Below are 21,375 nucleotides of genomic sequence, written 5' to 3' on the forward strand. Positions count from 1 at the left end.
ACATTAATATTTGTAGATAAGTGGTTTTAAAAAAATCATTGAATTATTTAAAAAAAAAGAAGATCCAGGTTTCTCTTCTCTTTCCATTCTGATACACTATGCGTCTACTCTAATCTTGCTACCTCCGCTCACAATTGCCCAGTGGCCAGCCTTGTTCTAGAAATCACATGCAAATGTGATGATGTCTAGAAGAAGAATATTTCTTCTGTGAGTCTCTAAGCAAGAATCCCTGTTACAGAAGCACCCATTCCCAGCAGAAGTCACCTCATCCCTCCTTGGGCAGAATTTCATTACATGCCCAGCCTAAACTAGTCACAGATGAGGCCGTCAGGACTTGACAAATCATTCATCCCCTGAGGTTGAGGTGGCCCTGATTCCCTTGAAGATCGTGGCCATTAGGGAAGGTTGAGCAGAGCAAAATCAAGGCTCTGTGAGGAAGAGGGTTAGTTACCACTAGTTAGGCAAGCAACAGTATCTGCTTCATATAAGTTTGGGTTCAATCAATGTTTATTAAATAAGGTTTTAGTTTTATTTCAAGATATGAAGAATTGTAATTCACTTGAATATTCTAATGCTGTAATGAATTATAAATACTGATCTTAAATAAACCTTTAAAATGATCAGTACTGCACATAGCAGGTTCATTTCAACACTGTTTTGCTTAAGTTCGTATGGAGAGATTAGAATTAAGACTTTGAAAGAAAACTTGATTGAGATTTTAATAGCTATCTAAAACTGCTGGCCAGAACACTGTGCTCAGAATTGCTCATTAAGTAGAATTATTTCCTGTTGCTTTTTGAGGGAATGTTTTTCTGAGTATTTGAGTGCTATATTCATAGGATTCAAATACTCATAGGATATCAACTCTCTGTTAACAAATTTACCTTTTGGCACTGAATTGCAGAATTCTCAAAATGCCTGCCAACTATGAAATGTAATCAACAATAGGTCAAAACATTATGATTTTGAAATGTCCTGCAGCATCAAGAGGAGTTGGAAAGAGAGGCTGCTAAACGAGAATCCTCTTCTCATGCCCACGAGAGGACTCTTGTTCTTTCCACCCAGGGTCTGTTCAAGCCCAACACCTCCCAAGATCCTCTGTGGGTAAATCAGTGGTGGAAGCCAGAGAATTTGGAGCAGTTCTTGTGTTCCTTGCACAGTAGTTAGTACTGTACTCTGTAAATGGGGGCTCGTTCAACCTTCTGAAGTGTTGTCACCAGTCTGCCACACAGATGGTCCCAGTGAGGAGACCCTAGGGAGCCAGTACCCTCTGGGTCAACAGGAGATAGAGCCAGCACTATTAACCTGAAAATATTCCATGCAATAAAAGGGATCAGAAAGACTCGTTTTATTTCTGAATGAAACAAAGGACAGAACAGAGGAAAACTGCTTCTAAACCCTTCATTGGATATTGCTGCTCAGAATTCTGGACCTTGGTGCCAGAGGGCTTCGGGCTGGCATTTTATGTTTTCAGAAACCCTCTTGTTAAGTGCTGAGATGTAATGACTCTAAATATTTTGACAGCCTGCAGTAGGACTCAGGAGAGAGGCAGAATCTAAGATTATGCCTGGCTTGGATATTTGAACAAGTTTTCTGAAGGGTAAAGGGTCTGGATAAGATCGAATTCCTCCCAAGTGTAAAAGTCAGGGATTCTTATCTAAGGGCAGCCTATTTGCATGTATGTTCAAATATATGTCAAAGTTAATCTGAATCTCAGTGGGGAATGGTGGTAGGAAAATAGCATAGAAACTGAGTAAGCTGTGTATGGAAGAGATAGTGGACTTGAAAGTCAGACTTTTTTTCCCTTAATAACTTGAATGAATAGAAACATTTTTACATCAGTCCTATAGGCTTCTACTGTTCTATTAAACTCCTGCAAATAGATATATAGTCATTATTCTTTTGAGAAATAATATGAATATATAATTTTTATTCAAAGTTTTTAAAATAAACTTCCTGCTAATATTATCTGAACATCCCACCAAACTGCGCCATCACCAGTACTTCAAATGACATTTCGGGGTAACAGGCTGATTCTAAAAATAAGATGCAGGAGGCTGGGAAGACATTGCAGAAATTAATATTCCCAGCCCCACTGCACTCTGCCTACCCATACAGACTGTACTCTTCGTTTGAATGCACTTAACTGTTCATTAGAACATCTTATCTATAAGCCTCATCTAGCTTTTTTTAAAAAAACAGATTCCAGTATTTGTACTTTATTCAGAAAAGCTAATTGAGGGAAATAATATTCATAAGTGCTGAAGTTCAGGTGAAAAACTTTGCTAGACTTTTCTTCCTAAAATCAAGCCAAATAATAAAAAATATTACAATGTCAAGTTTGACATTGAGTGATAAAGTAGGTTAATATGGATTTTATAAAGCGCTTTGACTACATTCCTGCAAAAATCTTTAATGATGAATATAATATTAAAATTGGAGTTACACTGCCTGGATTTGGATCTCAGGTCTGCCATTAGCTATGAGACCTTAGGAAAATTACTAAACCTTTTTGTGCCACAGTTTCCTTATCTGTAAAAAGGGATAATAATACCTAGGGTAAGGTAGTGTAGTTGTGAGGACCATGTCAAATTGATATACATAAAGTGTTTAGAACAGCACCTGGTCCATGGTAAGTGCTATATATCGCTTTTTAAGATGACAGCAAAGAGGGTGTATTTATGAATTTATATAATAAATATGTATGTATCATAAGCTTAAATTAAGGGCATTTGGGATAAATAATCAGTTTTCTAAAATGCATTTCCTCTTATATATTGGAAAACCTTACATTGGCTTGCTTAATAAATTCAGTGGAATCAGAACTGTTAGGGTTTCACATTTAAGTTCTAGTTGTACCTTTTCCTAATAAGCTGGGAGCAATAAGCTGGAAAGTTACACGTATACCAAATACAAGTGAGCCCAGACTGCAAAATGAGCTTATGTTCCAAGATTCATCTCATTCATTTATTTTTGGGTTTCAATCATGCTAGTCTTTGTACATTCTCATCAGCATTTTTAATGACTTGGTAAAGTAGAAGCATTTCCTGCGTAATCAACATTTATTTTTCCTGAGAAAGTATTTTAAAAATAAAGTCCTTCAAACGTCTAGTCTTTTTTTTTTTCAGTAAAAATGAATGGCCTTAAAAGACATTTGTCCTGGCAGTCTATTTAAAGATGAGAGAAATGAAAGCCAAGAAAACCAGAAGAAGATGCCCTCAAGGGAAAGATCTGTATGATGAATTTGAAATTGCAGAGAATACTATTTCTGCTTTCCCAGGCAGAGCTGTCACCTCAAAAGCCTATTTTCATGAAAGGAGAGTGTTACTCAGAGTATCAGAGTTTAGTCTGTTGAATGCATATTCCCTTAATGCGGGAAGGCACTTGAAGGTGACCACTAATCATTCAGTCCTGTTGTACAACAGAAACTTGTATTTTGGTCCAGGAGAAATCTTAACCAAACAGCAGTGTAGATTCTTCGAACTAGCAAAAAAAAAAAAAAAAAAAAAATTACTGTCCACTAAAGACAGTAATGAAGAGTTACTACATTGGCTCAGGTCCTGAGATTATTCTCCCGAGATTCAGTTGCCAGCAGGCATTCCAAGGAAGTCCAGTAAGGGAACATATAACTCGTCTGTACTATAGAGAAGAAATGTCATTCTTTCTTAGCCATCGATTGAAAAGGTCAGGTAAATCCCACTATCCTTCCCTGGGTGCTTTTCTGCTACACAGATACATCTCAAAACACTACTTAAAAACCTCTTTATTTCCCACCTGTGTCATTTTTCAGAGTAATATTTTTCTCTCTCGTGTGACTTATTACTTGGTCTCTTTTGTTTTAGACATTCTTCTCTCCTCTTCCTAATAACTAGGGAAGTGGTGAATGAGTTCATCATTGCTTTATAAAGTTAGCATTTCTCAGCTTTACTTTTTCTAAAAAGCCCTAATTCTTTTATCCAATTATCATAAATAGCTATACTAGCTAATCCTTCCTAAATGTGAATTTTTCTCTTCTTAAAAAAAAAAAAACGACTTTGCTTTTACTTACTCTGCCTAGTGTTTCTGGGATACGACTCTACCAGGATTGTCCCTAGAAGATAAATTGCTAAGATCAAATCAATTTCGGAAAGTTAACAGTTTTCTTTAACAGATTGTCATGCTTTGGGTTATGTAGGAAAGCTAATTGGGAGGAAATTGCACTTTTAAATGCAGAAAGTTCAGGCAAGAAAGCTTTAGCTACCAGGCCTTTCTTCCTAAAATAAAGCAAGATAATACAACTTTACAATGTCAAGTTGAACTCCAGAACTGGACTGCATGGAGCTGAGTGGGTCCTGACTTCTTGACTTATTACCTGAATGACCTTAGATAAGTCGGATAACCTCTCTGCACCTTAGTGTCCTCATCCATAAAATGGAGACAGTAGAATAATACCATCATAGGGTAGCTGGAAATTATGAATCTTGATGTGCTAATGTGCACTGTGAGTCTCCAGGAGGGGTTAGAGTTTGCAGCTTTCAGCTGATTTTTTTTTGATCTGGGAGTCTCCTCCCAACCTCCCTAAAAAAAACCCCAAACAAACAAGAAAACAAAAAAAAAATTACTTTACATCCTGTTGAACTTAGTTTTAGAAGCACTGACATAGGGACATTTAATTACTGCTTGTGCTTCAAAGGCTCATTTCTAAAAACTCTGTTACCTCCAGGTCCCAAAGAATAAATTTTCTCATGGTGCTTTTTTACTGTTGATAAGAACAGGGGAAGTTAATTCAAACATGTATTTTAGAAGAGCTTGAAAGCAAGCTAATAACCTGTATACTAGTTTTTATTAATTATAAGCTAGCTCTTTTGAGGAATGACAGGTACACTATAACCGTAATGGCCTACAGATTTGTGAACATGCAGAATTTGACCCTATATGTTAAAATTTTTAAAAAAACACTACAAGCATGCAAAATGAATTTATATTACAGTGCTCTTATAATTCATTTTTCTCATAGCTCATGTTCACTACATTTATATGAATGGTTGGGCAAAGTATGGATATCATGTGAAGTTTAATTAGCAGCTATTATTTTAAATAGGAAAGAAGTTTTTTTTAATGGTTTTCACAAGCGTCTAGTCATTAAAAAAAAACAAACAAGAATGAGCATAGCATGTAAATCTGTGCCTTGTCAGGCAGACCGTGTTTCCTTTTACTGCATCCTCACGCTGCTCTCCCAACCCCCCAACACAACACACATATGCACCCCAAGATTAGTGGCAGGACTTTCATACTATTGCAACTTATCAAACCACTTTATTATGCTATTCCAGTCATCCCAGATTCCCTTACCACAAACACTAACCCATCACAGATCTGAGCTGGACAGATTCTTCAAGGTCATCTAATGATAGCTAAAATGTGCAGAGTGCTTACTCTGTGCTAGCTCCTGTTCTGAGAATTTTGTAACAGTTAACTCATTTAATCTTTACCACAGCCCACGATGCATTATTTCTATCTGTTTTTAATAGATGAAGTCACTGAGGCAAGGAGAAGTTATGTGACTCATCTAAGGTCATTCAGCTAAGAAGAGGTAAAGGCAGGACTCAATTCCAGGCAGTCAGGTTCTCGAGCCCATATTCACTGTACTGCCTTGGAGACACAGGCATGCCTTTCCCGGGCTTGGAGCGAATATTCCAGGTAGTATTTCTCCATCCTCTGCTCTCTGGTCCTCAGGCCCTAGAGAGTTAATACTGACCACACTACTTAGACTGGATCCCTTTCTGCAAGGGTGTTTGCTCACTCGCATACTCAAGTCCTCAGTCAGCACTTACTCCTTATCTCACCCCTTCTTTGTTCATTCACTACTATTACTTGTGTATGTGACCGTAGTGGCAGGGAAGTTGGATGTTTCTCCGATGTCCTCCTGCATTTCAGCCATAGTGAGAAGTGCGGTGAGTAGACTCTGAGCCAGAGAATGAGCATGACCTGCTGGGGTGCTGAGCATTAGGTGACCTGTCAGGGTACTTCATCTCTCCAAGTCTCATGTAAAACATCTGGAAAGTGAGAGCATTGGATTTCTTTTTATTTTAGGCTTCATTTAACCTCTTTTACAATCCCACCCTTCACTACAATGCCTAGAATAGCTCTTTGCACAGTACAAGTACCTAATAATTATTTGTTCAAATAAATATCTAGAAACTCCTTTTATAAAATGTCCCTGACAAATTTAAAACGTGGTAATCAGGAGTTTTAGACTCCTTGAAATAGCCTGTAGAGAGCTTGAGGGCTTATTAAAACACTAACGGCTGGAACCCGTGCCCAGAGTTGCCAAGTCAGTAGGACTGGGGTGAGGCCCGAGTTGCATTTCCATCAAGTTCCCAGATGCTGCTGATGCTGCTTGTGTGGGGACCGTATCTGGGAATCACCGCCCATCGAGCACTCTCAAAAAAAAAAATATCCCTTTCCTCTGGTTTCCCAATTAAAAATGATTTAATAAGATTGTCGCATCCATTGGGTGGTTTGACAGCTTTCATGTGTCTCTTATCCCCTGCTATCTGCATTTTAACAGGAGTCTCTTTTTAAAGACTACAAACCTTATTTCACAGGAACAAATCTAGTTCTTGGCCTCCTAGCCTTCTATCTAAGCTACCTTTGACCCACTGTGGCACTAAATCTGTCCTCTCCTTAAGGTATCAGGGCCTCCTTGTCACACACCCACATCTTAACCACTGCTCTTAACATGTAAAGATTAAGAGCATGGGCTCAGGAGGTGGGCTGTCTTGGGTTGAGAGGTTGGTTCCTCACTCTATATCCAATCCTAGACACTTTCTCTGTGCTTCATCGTCTTCATCTGTGACTGGATTTCAATAACAGTACCTACCTCTTAGGGTTGTTTTAAATATTAAATTGGTAAATATTTGCAAAGCACTGAGAGTAGTCCCTAAAACGTCGTACATGCTATGTGTTTTTGAAATCTTTTTTCCCCCACCTTTATTGAGATATAATTGAAATAGAACATTGTGTAAGTTTAAGGTGTACAGCATGTTGGTTTGATACATTTTATATTGCAAAATGATCACCACTATAGCCCTAGCTGACACCTCCAACCCATCCCATGATTACACATGTTTGTGTGTGTGGTGAGAATATTTAAGATCTACTCTTTCAGCACCCTTCAAGTATATAATACAGTATTTTTAACGATAGTCACCATGCTGTACGTTAGACCCCCAGAAGATGTTAATCTTATAACTGGAAGTTTGTGCCCTTTGACCAGTATCTCTCCATTTCCCCAACCTCCCAGTCTCTGGTAACCAAACCACCATTCTACTCTCTGTTTCTATGAGTTTGACTTTCTTTTTTTCTTTTCTTTAGATTTCATATATAAGTGATACCATGCAGTATTTGTCTTCCTCTGTCTGATTTATTTCACTTAGCATAATGCACTCGGGGTTCATAAAGGTGTCACAAACTAGGATTTCCTTCTTTCTCATGGTTGAACTCCATTCTGTATACACACACACACACACACACACACACACACACCCCACATCTTCTTTATCAGTTCATCTATAACTGGACACTAAGGTTGTTTCCATGTCTTAGATATTGTGAATGATGCCACACTGAACATAGGAGTGCAGGTTAACTTCTATATCCTGATTTCAGTTCCTTTGGATAAATACCCCTCAGAAGTGGGATTGCTGATTATATGGTAGTTCTATTTTTTGAGAAACCTCCATACTGTTTTCCATAGTAGTTGTACCACTTTGCATTTCTACCAACAGTGCACAAGGTTCCCTTTTCTCCATACCCTCTCATACACTTGCTATCTCATATTTTTGATGATAGCCATTCTCACAAGTGTGAGGTGATATCTCATTGTGGTTTTGCTTTACATTCCCTGATAATTAGTGATATGGAGCACCTTTTCATGTACCTGTTGGCATTTGTAAATCTTCTTTGGAAAACTGTCTATTCAGTTCCTTTGCCTAGTTTTTAATTGGGTTGACTTTTTTGCTGTTGAGATGTGTGAGTTCTTTATATGTTTCGAATATTAACCCCTTATCAGATGCATATTTGCATATATTTTCTCCCATTCCATAGGTTGCATTTTCATTTTGTTTATTGTTTCTTTTGCTGTGCAGAAGCTTTAAGTTAGCTTTTATTATATGTTAAATGTTTCCCAAATTTACCTCTCAGGGTAAATTACCTTCATGATTTCTATCATGACTGCATATCCCCTCAACTATCATTTATTTTTTCTTTAAATCAATCTACTTTGCTAACAAGTTATTATAAAAGAAAACTTGTATTATTACTGTAAATGGAACACTGGTATCACTTGATAAATAGAGGGTAACCATAAATTAAATATAGTGAAAACCAATGTTTTTTTATCATAGCCAGTTATTTTCTGCTGAATACTCTGAGCCTGAGACTTATTCCCTTTTTATGAAAAACAGGTAAATTAGCAAGTTCTAGCTGCTCTAACAAATAAACCGCCACATTTCACTGGCTTCATACACTAGAGTTTTTCACTCACGTAACAGTCCAGCGCAGGGCTGCTGATTCAGGGACCTTGACTCTTCCGTCTCGTGGCACCAACAGCTGAGGGACCCAGAACTCTCTCTGCGTCCAGTTAACAGATGCAGGGAGAGAACATGGAGAAGTCATCTGATTTTTTGCCTTTTTGGTCTGAAACTACCATAGGTAATTCGTCCTTTGGTGTAAATCACCTAGAGGTGGGTGAGCAGGGAATGTTGGTCCAAGCTAGGTAGCCACTTCCCACAGCTACTTTATAGTATGAAAGTGAGAATACAAGTTTTTGGTGGTCAAATTATGAAACATAAACAGGTTATAGCAAGACATAGCCATAGTTTCTGAATTGCTGGGAGGGATTGTGCAACTACTTCTTCACTAACTATATTACTATTTTAGTTCAATTAATTCTCCTCTCTCCTAACCTCAATTTCACTCAGAAACTGTTCCAAGAAGTTAACAACTGCCTTACTTAGAGAGAGTGAAATCCATATAAACACAGAAGAAACCTGTTTCTCTGTATCATGACACAAAATTAATGAGATAGTACCCAGTGTAGCTTTTTACCTCTTAGTATAGCTTAGAACTTTCCTTGGCTAGATGGGAAATGAGCTCTGTCTCTATATATGTCTGTATAATAACCAAGAATGAAAAATGTGGTTGATAGGAACTTACATATAAACCCAGTACCCTCCTACATTTTAAAACTTAACTGTGTGCCATTACTAAACTTTTATGATTTAAAGTTGTTGTTATTATTTGACATATATTTGAAATGTGTGAGACACATGCCCAGTACCACCACACTGATTGCATGATTTCTGCTGCTGCAGTACAATCTGAAATATTTTTCCTGTGCTAATTTCAAACCAATGAAGCATGGATATGTTTGAGTGACCACCAGCTGAAGGGGAGAGGAATTTCTAATTGGGTTTTTATAAGTGAAAACTAAAGCTATTTGGAATTTGACATTTGATGAAAGTCTACTATGATGTTATCATCCTGGAAAAAACTTACTTCTGTATTTTGTCATGAAGAAGTAGGGATAACAGAGGGTCAGCCCCTGGAAGCTGAGGTGCGAGAGCAACATTATGTGCTCATAACAGGGAAATTTATACTTAGTGAGTTATGATTCATACCTGTATTTTTGTAGGTTGCTTTCATCAGCCACGTGGAGCTTTTTACTCACTGGCGAACATAGTAAAAGATAAGAACCAGAACTGGATACCAGATCTGTGTTCAAAGATGAGATGGAGGCATTGATGGGTCATTTAGGAAGGGGGACTGTATAGGCCCAGCTCGATAAGCAAGGTAGGGTTCAAGCAGCTTCATAATGTCAACACTGAGTTCAGTAAAGCATGATGGAGTGACTCAGAGGGTGGTGTATCATAGGGAGCATATAGTACTTCATTTTGGTTGGTCAGTGGACTGTAGGGCTTCCATTTACAGGCTGGGTGAGGTTCAGGAGCACAACTGTTTCCTCCAAGGAGGTAGACTGTCAGGGTGCAGTGGGGAGGGGACTGTGACTCAAGGAACAGCACAGCTGCTCAGACACAGCTCTGTGGAGCAGTGACAGCCCTTCAGTATCAGCTCCTGAGCCCTTGGTGGGCATCTTACCATATTCCAGATATATTGTCATGGACCACGAATGACAGCAACCTTCCAGGGAGGTTGCTTGAGGGCTTCCAATGGAGCTGGGGGAACAGGGGCCTTTCCCTCTCTTAGCAGGGGAGGCGTGATGGTGGGATGAGGTTAGTGAGCCCAGATGAGGGGAGCTGGAAGGCAGATGCAAGGAATGAAGTGAGGGTTGACTGCTGTGTTCTTACTGTGCCAGCCTACACCCCCTCTACCAGTAGAGTCTTTTTTTTTTTTTCTTTTATTTCCCAGTGAATGGGGAGCTTTTGCTGAGGTGGGGGAGGAATACCCCCAAGGAACTGCTGGCCCATGGGAAGCGGGTTGATTCTCCCCGCCAGAGCCACAGGTGTCCTTCCCGATGTTCTACTCCTTTCTCATTCTCTGTAGCCCGCTGCAGCCTGTGGCAGGCAGGAGGAGGGGCCATGCTTCCTCTTGGTGGGTCACAGTTAACACTGTTCATCATCTCAACTCTCTCTGGAAACGGCTTTCATTTATAAGTTCACAGAGAAAGGGAATTTTATCAAGGAAAACTACGAAGCTTTTAGCATCTCTATCTATGGCTTCCATGCCCTTGTCCTGTCATGTTTCCCTGTCTCCCACTCTCAGGACAGAAAGCAACCAATTATGCTCTTTCCCAAAGGGCTGCTTTGGGAATCTACTGAAAATGGCAGCCAGTGACTCCAGATTAAGAACTCCTTCTTGACAATGGTGAGAAATGCCCAAAGCACCAGGTCCTCAGTTACACGTCAGAACCTAATGCCTGCAGTAGAAATATGAAGAAATTTTACTGGAAAGAGAACCTCAAAATAATAATGGCAGAGTTAGAAAGGGTGGTGTGAAGCTTTTTTGGTCTTTGTGGGAAGACTGGTGTGTGTGTCAAAAGGATCAGGAAAATCTTTTTCTATACTCAGTTCTCTTGTATCTGGAGATTCCAGGAGTTATACAAGTGCTTTGTGCCCCAGCACCTTTCCCTTAAAACCGTAGAAATGCTAGGAGTATGGTGGGACTCCAGGATGTAACATGAGCATTGAGGACCGACAGTAGGGATCAGGGGGCTGACCTGGCTTAACCTGGGAAAATTAGAGGAAAAGCTTACACATTCCTAGATGAAGACTGTGGTCAAAATAGCTCTAAATTTGGATTCAGATTCTGGTTGTGCCAGTAACAACCATGTTTGACTTCTTTATTTCTCTCTGGGTTGGTGTCCTTATCTATTAAGGGCAGATTGAGCTCGATTTCATTCATTCATGCGGCCATTCATATTTATGGCCGATCACTGTGTTTTAATATGGAAATATAAAGATAACATTATACAATCCCTGTCTCAGAGAAGCTCTCAATTAAGTGGAGGAGACAGATGTTACTGATACTTGTAAAAGCATGCGTAAAGTACCATAATAAATATACAAAGTGCTTTTGGAACACAGGGAAGGAGGGTTGGGTTGTACCAGGAATAGAGTTGCATTAGAGTACGCAGTATGTAAATCATGTCTTAAGAACAGAACTGCCTACCATTGCCTATCATAAGTGTGGACCAAGTATACAAGCCAGAATGTATGGGAATGCCTGGTATGTTGGGGAATGAAAATGTTTAGCTGTGACTAGAGCATAGCGTGTCTGGAGGCTTGTAAGGGAAGCTGAAAAAGATGGATTTAGGTTCACCTGTAAACAGTCTCTTACAACAATTCCTGTTACTCCATTGGCTATGAAGACACACTGGAAATTGTAAACAGGAAATTTGGATTGCACACAATTTGAGCAGGGAAAAATGCAAGCACAGAGGTGAGTTCTGAGAATATAAGAGCAATACAAGAATATTAAAATATAAGAGCAATAGAAGTTAGCAGTTGATAGAGAGAGGCAGAGGAGGGAAATGAAGGTTTCAGCATGGTGTGTAAGGGTGTGAGAGTTTTAGCCTGTGTGTCCAAGTTGGACAGGAGGTTTAGGGTGGGAGACTGGAATTTCACTTTGGATGGGAAGGCTTTGAGGCTTCAGTATGTAGGTCTGAGCATGTTGAGATGTTGCTATTTGATAGGTGGTTGGAGACCTGCATCTGGAGCTCAGGGGAGAGAGAAATATTTAGGACTTGTTACAGTAGCAGGGGTTGGTAAAGCCTTAGGAGGAATGAAATCCTCTAGGGAGGGCTTCTGACAAGTCAAGAGAAAAAGAACCTGATAAAATCAGGGAACATAGAATTTAGGTCTGCAGTTCACTGACCAGAGCGTCTACCTCCAAGGCAAACTCAGTCCACTTTAGCCTTATGTTCAGGTCAAGTTGAGTGCTACAAGGAGAAAGGCTATCTCCTTTCCTCTCCTAATACTGTCTTCCCCATAGGGCTTCCATCCAAATCCTCTACATCTGTTTAAGAACTATCCTTCCTTGAAGCGTAGTAAGAATCACCCCCCCCCCCGTCTTTCTTTGATGCCATGTTAATTAGGGTTCCTCTAGAAGCAGGTACCAAATGTGATTAGATATATACCATATGTTTATCAAGGGAAACACTTGTAAAAGCTAAAAGTTGCAGGGTGGTAAACCAGAGAAGGCAAGGAGAACCTTCAGACTATGATGGAGGGCTGACCCCTGTGAAGGAGAGGGGGAAGGAAGGAGGATTGGGTAGGAAGCACCTCAGAGTACAGCACAGCTCCAAGAAAGGCCAGAATCATGGGGAGTCTTTATCCCTCATCTTAGAGGAATAGACTCACCTGAATCCCCCCACCATGCCTAGCCATTGCCAGGAGGAGCCTGCAGGAAGTGTGGCCTCAGCGGGGACTCAGTATTTGATCCAGAGGAGTGACAACTGGCAACATCAGACCAAAAGCCTGCCCAGAGCAGGAGATCCTAATGGCACATTTCATGGCCACCATAGATGGCCTCAGTGACTCAGTGACACTTCCTAAATGTTCTCCTGGCACTTATTGTCCAAACCAGTCAAAACTCAGCGTTTACAGCCTTGCACCATTATTAATTATCTCACCTTGTGTCTGCCCAACTAGATTATAAACCCTTCCTTAAACATCAGTGCAGTGTCCTTAACTCAGAGGCATCTATGTATTCATCGTAATAAGAATTGTGTTATTTTCATTACTTGAATTTATCTGAGAGGTGTAGCAATGGGAGTTTTGACTTAGGAAGTTGGGATGAGGGAAGTTAAGAAAGAATATGATTTGGATGAGGCGTTCCACAGATGTCACAGTGAGGGAGGGAGAACTAGAGCATGGGAAGCAGACATACCCACTGAAGGAAAGCAGACACTAGGGCCTAGGCACATGAATTTGATGAGATGAAGTCCAGGTAGGCAGACAGAAGCCAGTATCCAGAGAACATGGTAGAAAGTGCTAGTCGAAGGGCAAGAACTAGCACGGAGGAGGTCCAGCAAGATATAATGGATGGGAGTTTGAAGTAGACATCACGGCAACTCTCTTTTTTTGAGAACTAACCTTTCTACCCACCAGGCAGTTTTCATACACCATATCACACCTTCTTAACCTTGGTTAATTGGACCAAAGAGACACCTGTCTCAAGCTGAACCTTCTGGGAATTTTGAATGGGGGTTCAGTAAATCTAATTTGTCGAATTTTCCTTGAACTGAGCTGACATGTTGAAGCAGGGCTCTTGGAGACTGCTGGAGCCCTTGTGTACACTAGGAAGCAGTAGAAGCGGCTGCAGAAAGACAAGAATGAGGCAGGCATTCAGAGACAAGCTGAGATGAGAGACAGCACGACTCCAGAGAAGAAGAATGAGACTGAGAGAGTCGTTGCCTGGACTCCTGAGAAATTTCCATCCCTCAACCTAATCCTGTGCCCTTTCACACTAGGTTCTGAGATAACCCACCAACCTTAGAATAAATTCCCTATTCTTCTTAATCCAGTTTGAGTGGGATTCTTTTAGTAGCAGCCAAATAATATTGACTGAGACAGTGTGTTGACAGATACGCTCAAGACACAAACAGGAAGCTCAGAAACATGCAATTTGCAGGGATACAGACAAGCGAGAGGTTAGCATCAGGAAAACTGGGAAGAGTATCCCGGACAAAGCAGCTTTTAGTCTGGTAAGTAAATGGGTAACCAAGTCAGAGAGTAAACATACAGGATCTGCTTAGAGGAACTAGGGTAGACGGTAGAGCCTTCCTCACAAGAACAAGGCAGAAAAAGATGGTTATTAGGTGTCAGGTAAAAGGTCAGAGGCAGGCTAAGATCTTCCGATCTATTGAGGATGGGACTCATTCATGCATTCAGTAAGAATTCTTGGGTATCTACTACAGTCTAGGGGGTTTAGTGTGTTAACAGACTGAGTTGTGGGTTCAGTGTACTGTGGGGTGGAGCCAACCCGGGAGTGGAGACCCTATGATACCTGCTGTGGGGAAGAGAAGGCTCAGAGGGCAGAATCGGGGGGCATCAGTCAGCTCATGATGTGGAGTGGATGATAGAATGTTAGAATTTGGAACATTCTGGGGTAAAACAGACCTGGACGAAGTTGGAACTGAGAACTCAGAAAGTAACTTCTTTTAAGGAGCAGCAGAGAGGAAGGTAGGGTGAGGAAGGAAAGAGTGATTCAGAATGGGCGATAAGAAGGTGTCAGGCACACAGCTTGTCTATTTGTCAGTTTCTCCTAGGACCCTGGTGGCAGCTGATGAACCCATAAAAAAATACCTGTTGTGCCTGTTTATGCTGACCTGCTCGACTTTGCCAAAGTTAAAAATTTCAGGAGGATTTGGAAAGCTATAGACTCTAGCCTTTCCTAATTCAATTCTACCTTACCAGATAGGCAAGACTAGATTCCTTTAAAGTAATTCAGTTCAACATCTGGTTAAACTTTGAACCCTCACATACTGGGAAGAAGAAATATAGTAGAGGAAAAGGAGGGAGAAGGAAGGATAAAAATTAAGAGATGCCTCATAATCTGTTGCACATATTGGGATAAAATTAGTCTCCTGTGATCTCCTTCTCTACCTCCCACTCAATAATTTTGAATATCTGGTAATCGTAGGTATATCTTTTCACAAAGACCCCAAAATCACTTCTCCAGTGGATGTCAGGGACTCCCTATATAGTGCGTTATTTAACCTTGATAAGATGACCTAAAAACTAACCTAAACAATGACAAATTAGGAGACATGCTATTGGCTCTGGTTTCTTTTCTCATAATCTTATTTCTAGTGTGGTTGTGGTGTTAAATAGAGTCAGAAGATCTAGGGCTGAGTCAGAAATTTCTGCTTGGCTTCTGACTGGCCTTATGGGGAGCAAATTATTTAACCTCCTCAAGCTTTCATTTCCTCATCTGTAAAATGGTATTATGACACATGACACTTGTTCTAATACCCTGATGGGTGATTTTAAAGACCATGTATAAAAACTAATGAAATGGTACAAACACCAGTGGAAGGTAGCCAGGTCCTTTCATAAATCACATAGTTGAGTAAAGAATCTGTATCAGAACCTAATTTTTCTCCTCACTAGCTCTGTGGCCTTTGACAATTCATTTGAGTTCCAAGTCTTGTTTTTTTTCCCTTGTAAAAGAGGTATGATAATATTCTCTGTTTCATGTAGTTTTTATGATGATTAAAATGACATATGTATACTAAAGTATAAAGAATATATTAGTGATTACAATTCTTAATGATGTCCCAGAATAGAATAATGATACTATTTTGATTATATTTTCTTGTTATAAAAGTATTAATATAATTTTATATTAGTATATTTATATCAGATCCTTTCAAGATTCTTTTCTTTTTTTTAAATAAAAGCATTCTTTTTTTTTAAAAAAATTTTTATTTAGTTATTTTTTATTTGTTGCACCGGGCCTTCGTTGCGGCATGTGGGATCTTCGTTGCGCCGTGCGGGATCTTTAGTTGCGGCATGTGGGATCTTTTAGTTGCAGCTTGCGGGTTCTTAGTTGAAGCATGTGGGATCTAGTTCCTTGACCAGGGATCGAACCAGGGCCCCCTGCATTGGGAGTGTGGAGTCTTAACCACTGGACGACCAGGGAAGTCCCAAGATTATTTTCATTGAGATTTGTTCTGATATGCAGAGTCAAATTTAAATGAGACATAATCACTTAAAAATGAAACTTGAAATTCAATTACAGATAAAAAATGAGTGCATCCTTAAAGCAAAGATCTTTCATATATTTCACTTCTAATGAAGTCTTTTAGAAAGCAAAAATGTTATAGTCTGTTTTTATTCATAATTTATCAGTTTAATACTTTTTTGAATTGAGGGAAATACGGGTTTTATATATATAGGGATAAGGTTATAATAAAAGGGTCTGGGGCTTCCCTGGTGGCGCAGTGGTTGGGAGTCCGCCTGCCTATGCAGGGGACACGGGTTCGTGGCCCGGTCCAGGAAGATCCCACATGCCACGGAGCGGCTAGGTCCGTGAGCCATGGCCACTGAGCCTGCGCGTCCGGAGCCTGTGCTCCGCAACGGGAGAGACCCGCGTACCGCAAAAAAAAAAAAAAAAAAAAGGGGTCTGGTTACCCAAATATGGTTCAGGTTTATATTGAGATTATTACCACTCAAAGGAAGTCCTTTTTTTGCATTTTTTAAAAATTAAAATAGTCTACACTTATACTGGCTAAATTCTAATGTTCTTTAATCTTTTATTTCCTTGGAAGATAATAGTTGGAGAAACTGCTGTGTTTTGCCTACAACTGGCCACAAGGGATTTTGAAAACCAGGAGAAAACTATTTTAACTGGAGACTGTTGCTATATAAACCCACTGGTGAGGAGAACTGTGCGATTTCTTGGTATGTGTTCATTGAATTGTTTTTATTGTTACTGAAACAATGTTTATGTATAAGCCAACCTTTAAAATGACCAGCATATTAACTGTATTTGAATATTAGATTATATTTTCTTTGAAATGTTTCAATTTGGTTTTTAAAAATAAATACTGCATACTATTTTCTCTCCTGTTTTGCAAAACTCCATTTCGTGGTGTCATTTCCATATTATTTTAAGGAAAACAAATCCCACCACACTTGGATATTTAAATTCTAAAAGAAACTAAAAATTACATAATTTAAAGAAATGATTTACTATGTTTATTAAATTTCAGAAACAACGCTTAGGTAGAAATGATAATCTAGTTTGGTTATCGAACATCATGAAGGACAAGCAAAATAGCTGGACAAATAAAAGAAATGCTGTATTTGTTAATTATCATAAGTAGCACTCCATAAACTACTTCTGGGGTGTTTTTTTTTTTTTTTTTACCAAAAAATGGTACAAAAGCCATTTTTTACAAAAATTGGTGATTTTATTAGGGGACAAGATTTACTGATCCTTTAAATCTCAAATTCTAGCACTAATGATATGAACATTGACGAATTACTGAAAATCATCTCAATTCAAAAGACACGTGGCCAAGACAGGTTTTTTTTGACTGAAACAATAAAACTTAATATAGATTATTATTTCCTGGCTTTATCAAATAAGAAAAAGTGCATCTATATATACTAAATAACATTTAAGATAAATTCTGATCAGTATTAAGATTACGGATACTGTAACCCTTCAATATATTTCTCATATTGATGGGAACAAGATGAAGACTTTGGAGATATTATGCACAGCTCACCTAATCTATATATAAACCCACTAAAGACTAATCAAATGTCATCATGCCTTTAAATCTCTCTGGAGCCGAAAGGTCTTCATATCTAAGACTGTTCATTTTATTGCCGTCAACTTATACATCCCCACAGCCCTCATTTATACTGTGGAAGGGATAGCTTTTATATGAAACTTTAAAAGTTATATTTTTCACATGCATCAATACTGTGTTCTTGACCCATTTAATCTTTGCATGAGAAACATTTAATAACAAAATAAGCAATAATATACTCGGAACTAAAGTATTTTGATGAAGTTGAACCTTCCTAAATATTGTTAAATTATATTATGCCTACTTAAGTAAAATATTTTTATTCATTTACGCACATATTTCTAAAGAATATACAGGCATACCTCCAAGATATTTGAGCTCAGTTCTAGACCACTACGATAAAGCGAATATGGCAATAAAGCAAGTCACATGAAGTTTTTGGTTTCCCAGTGCATATAGAAGTTACGTTTACACTCTATTGTAGTCTGTTAAGTGTGCAATAGCATTATGTCTTAAAAAAATACATACCTTAATTAAAAATACTTTTAAAAATTAAAATCACTAAAAAATGCTAATCATCACCTGAGCCTTTAATGAGTTGTAATCTTTTTGCTGGTGAAGGGTCTTGCCTCAACGTTGATGGCTGCTGACTGATCAGGGTGGTAGCATCTGAAGGTTGGGGTGGCTGTGGCAACTTCTTAAAATAGGACAACAATGAAGTTAGCCACAGTGATTGAGTCTTCCTTTTACGAACGATTTCTTTGTAGCATGCAATGCTGTTTGATAGCTTTTTACCCATGGTAGAGCTTCTTTAGAAATGGTAGTCAATCCTCTTAAACCTTGCTGCTGCTTTATCAACTAAGTTTATGAAAGATTCTAAATCCTTTGTTGTCATTTCAACAGTCTTCACAGCACCTTCACCAGGATTAGATTCCATCTCAAGAAACCACTTTCTTTCCTCATCCACAGAAGCAAATCCTCATCCATTCAAGTTTTATCATGAGATTGCAGTGATTCAGTCACATCTTCAAGCTCCACTTCTATTTCTAATTCTTTTCCTATTTCTACCACATCTTCAGTGACCTCCTCCACTGAAGTCTTGAACCCCTCCAAGTCATCCATGAGGATTGAATCACCTTCTTTCAAGCTCCTGTTTAATGTTAATATTTTGACCTCTTCCCATGAATCATGAATGTTCTTAATGGCATCTAGAATGGTGAATCCTCTCCAGAAGGTTTTCAGTTAACTTTGCCCAGATCCATCAGAGGAACCCCTATCTATGGCAGCTGCAAACTTATGAAATGTATTTCTTAAATAATGAGACTTGAAAATCAGAATTACTCCTCATGACCTGCAGAATGAATGTTGTGTCAGCAGGCATGAAAACAACATTAATCTCATTGTACATCTCCATCAGAGCTCTTGGGTGGCCAGGTGCGTTGTCAATGAGCAGTAATATTTTGAAAGGAATTTTTTTTCTGAGCAGTAGGTCTCAACAGTGGGCTTAAAATATTTAGTAAATCATGTTGTAAACAGATAATGCTGTCATCCAGGCTTTGTTGTTCCATTTATTGAGAAAAGGCAGAGTATATTTAGCATAACTCGTAAGGGCCTTAGGCTTTACAGAATAGTAAGTGAGCATTGGCTTCACCTTAAAATCACCAGCTGCATAAGCCCCAAGGAAGAGAGTCAGCCCGTCTTTTGAAGCTTTAGAGCCAGGCATTTTCTTCTCCTTAGATCTGAAAGTCCTTGATGGCATCTTCTTCCAATAGCAGGTTGTTTTGCCTACATTGAAAATTTGTTGTTTAGTGTAGATACCTTCAGTAATGATCTTAGCTAGATCTTCTGGATAGCTTGCTGCAACTTCTGTATCAGCAGTTGCTGCTTCACTTTCTACTTTCCTGATATGGAGATGACTTATTTCCTTAAACCTCATGAATCATCCTCTGCTAGCTTCAAACTTTTCTTCTGTAGCTTCCTCACCTCTCTCAACTTTTTTTTTTTTTTTTTTTTTTGCGGTACGCGGGCCTCTCACTGTTGTGGCCTCTCCCGTTGCGGAGCACAGGCTCCAGACGCGCAGGCTCAGCGGCCATGGCTCACGGGCCCAGCCGCTCCGCGGCATGTGGGATCCTCCTGGCCCGGGGCACGAACCCGTGTCCCCTGCATCGGCAGGCGGACTCTCAATCACTGCGCCACCAGGGAAGCCCTCTCTCAACTTTTATAGAATTGAAGAGAGTTAGGGCCTTGCTCTAGATTAGGCTTTGGTTTAAGGGAGTATTATGGCTGGTTTGATCTTCTATCCAGACCACTAAAACTTGCTCCATATCAGCAGTAAGGCTGTTCCGCTTTCTCATCATCCTTTAAGAACTTTTCCTTTGCGTTTGCAACTTGGCTGACTGTTTAGCCCAAGAGACCTAGCTTTCAGCCTATCTCAGCTTCCGACTAAGCTTCATCATTTCTAGCTTTTGATTAAGAGTGAGATGTATGACTCTTCCTTTCACTCGTACACTTAGAGGCTATTGTAGGATTTTTAATGGCCTAATTTCAATAATGTTGTGTCTTAGGGAATAGGGGGTCCTGAGGAGAGGGAGAGAAATATAGGGGAACGGCTGGTTGGTGGAGCAGTCAGAGTACACACATTTATCAGTTAAATTCACTGCCTGGTATGGGTGCAGTTTGTGCTGCCCCAAAACAATTACCATAGTAACATCAAAGATCACTGATCACAGATCACCAATAACAAATATAATCATAATGAAAAACTTTGAAATATTGGGAGAATTTCTGAAATGTGACATAGACACACAGAGTGAGCAAATGTTATTGGAAAAATGGTGCCAATAGTGTTGCTCAATACAGGGTTGCCACAAACCTTCCATTTATAAAAAAAATGCACTCTCTGCAAAGCCCAATAAAGCGAACCTCAGTAAAACGAAGTCCGCCTGAACGGCACACAGCAAAGTGTGCTTTTAAGTCTCTGCATGTTTCTTACTTCTTATATGATTTTATAAAATATTTAGGAGTGCTTTGGTTTGTTTCTTATTTCCTTGTTTATCATGATTTGGATGTTTCTAGTTTGTTAAAATAAAATGGAAGCTTGCGTGCAAAGCATTACTGCATAATAAGACATCACTCTTCATAGCGACTTTATTCTGGAGGTCAGCACAGTGGATACACTCATGAGATCTCACTTTAATAAGTATCTTTGTAGTTAACTTCAATATTGGCCTTGGGCCTGATGCACTATTTTAATTCTAAAGCACATTTGGGAACGTTACAAGTATCAAGAGACATTTCCATATCCTTATCACACATTCCTCTGTATTTTAAACAGGAAAACTTATTGTACCAGATAAAAAGAATGGTTTGGTTAAATAAAATGAGTACTTCTTAGCCTAGGTTTCAAGAGAAAAGAGGTGAAGACTTGCCATTTATATTGCCGTGCTAGACCATGAGATTTGGAAAGAGAGAGTATATGCGGTAACATTTTATTGAGCTTTGTTCTTTTCCATTTCTCTGCTTATGCCAGATTTCTGATTTGAGTATCATTTACTTGTATGGCTCATGGAATACTGGTAAGATGTAAAGAAAGCTTTTCATTGCTTCCT

General features: G+C 39.3%; 1 protein-coding gene across 2 annotated transcripts in view; it reads left to right on the top strand.

Annotated features, from left to right (window-relative positions):
- Positions 1 to 21,375, top strand: part of PLPPR5 (phospholipid phosphatase related 5) — a 131,357-nt gene that overhangs the window by 25,959 nt on the left and 84,023 nt on the right. For both annotated transcript variants that reach the window (XM_073810569.1, XM_019919187.3), the window contains exon 2: positions 16,775 to 16,907. In XM_073810569.1, coding sequence (XP_073666670.1) covers positions 16,775 to 16,907 — 133 coding nt within the window. The remainder of the gene's footprint in view (positions 1 to 16,774; positions 16,908 to 21,375) is intronic.

Source organism: Tursiops truncatus, chromosome 1, assembly GCF_011762595.2.
Source record: "Tursiops truncatus isolate mTurTru1 chromosome 1, mTurTru1.mat.Y, whole genome shotgun sequence".
Classification (NCBI taxonomy): Eukaryota; Metazoa; Chordata; class Mammalia; order Artiodactyla; family Delphinidae; genus Tursiops; species Tursiops truncatus.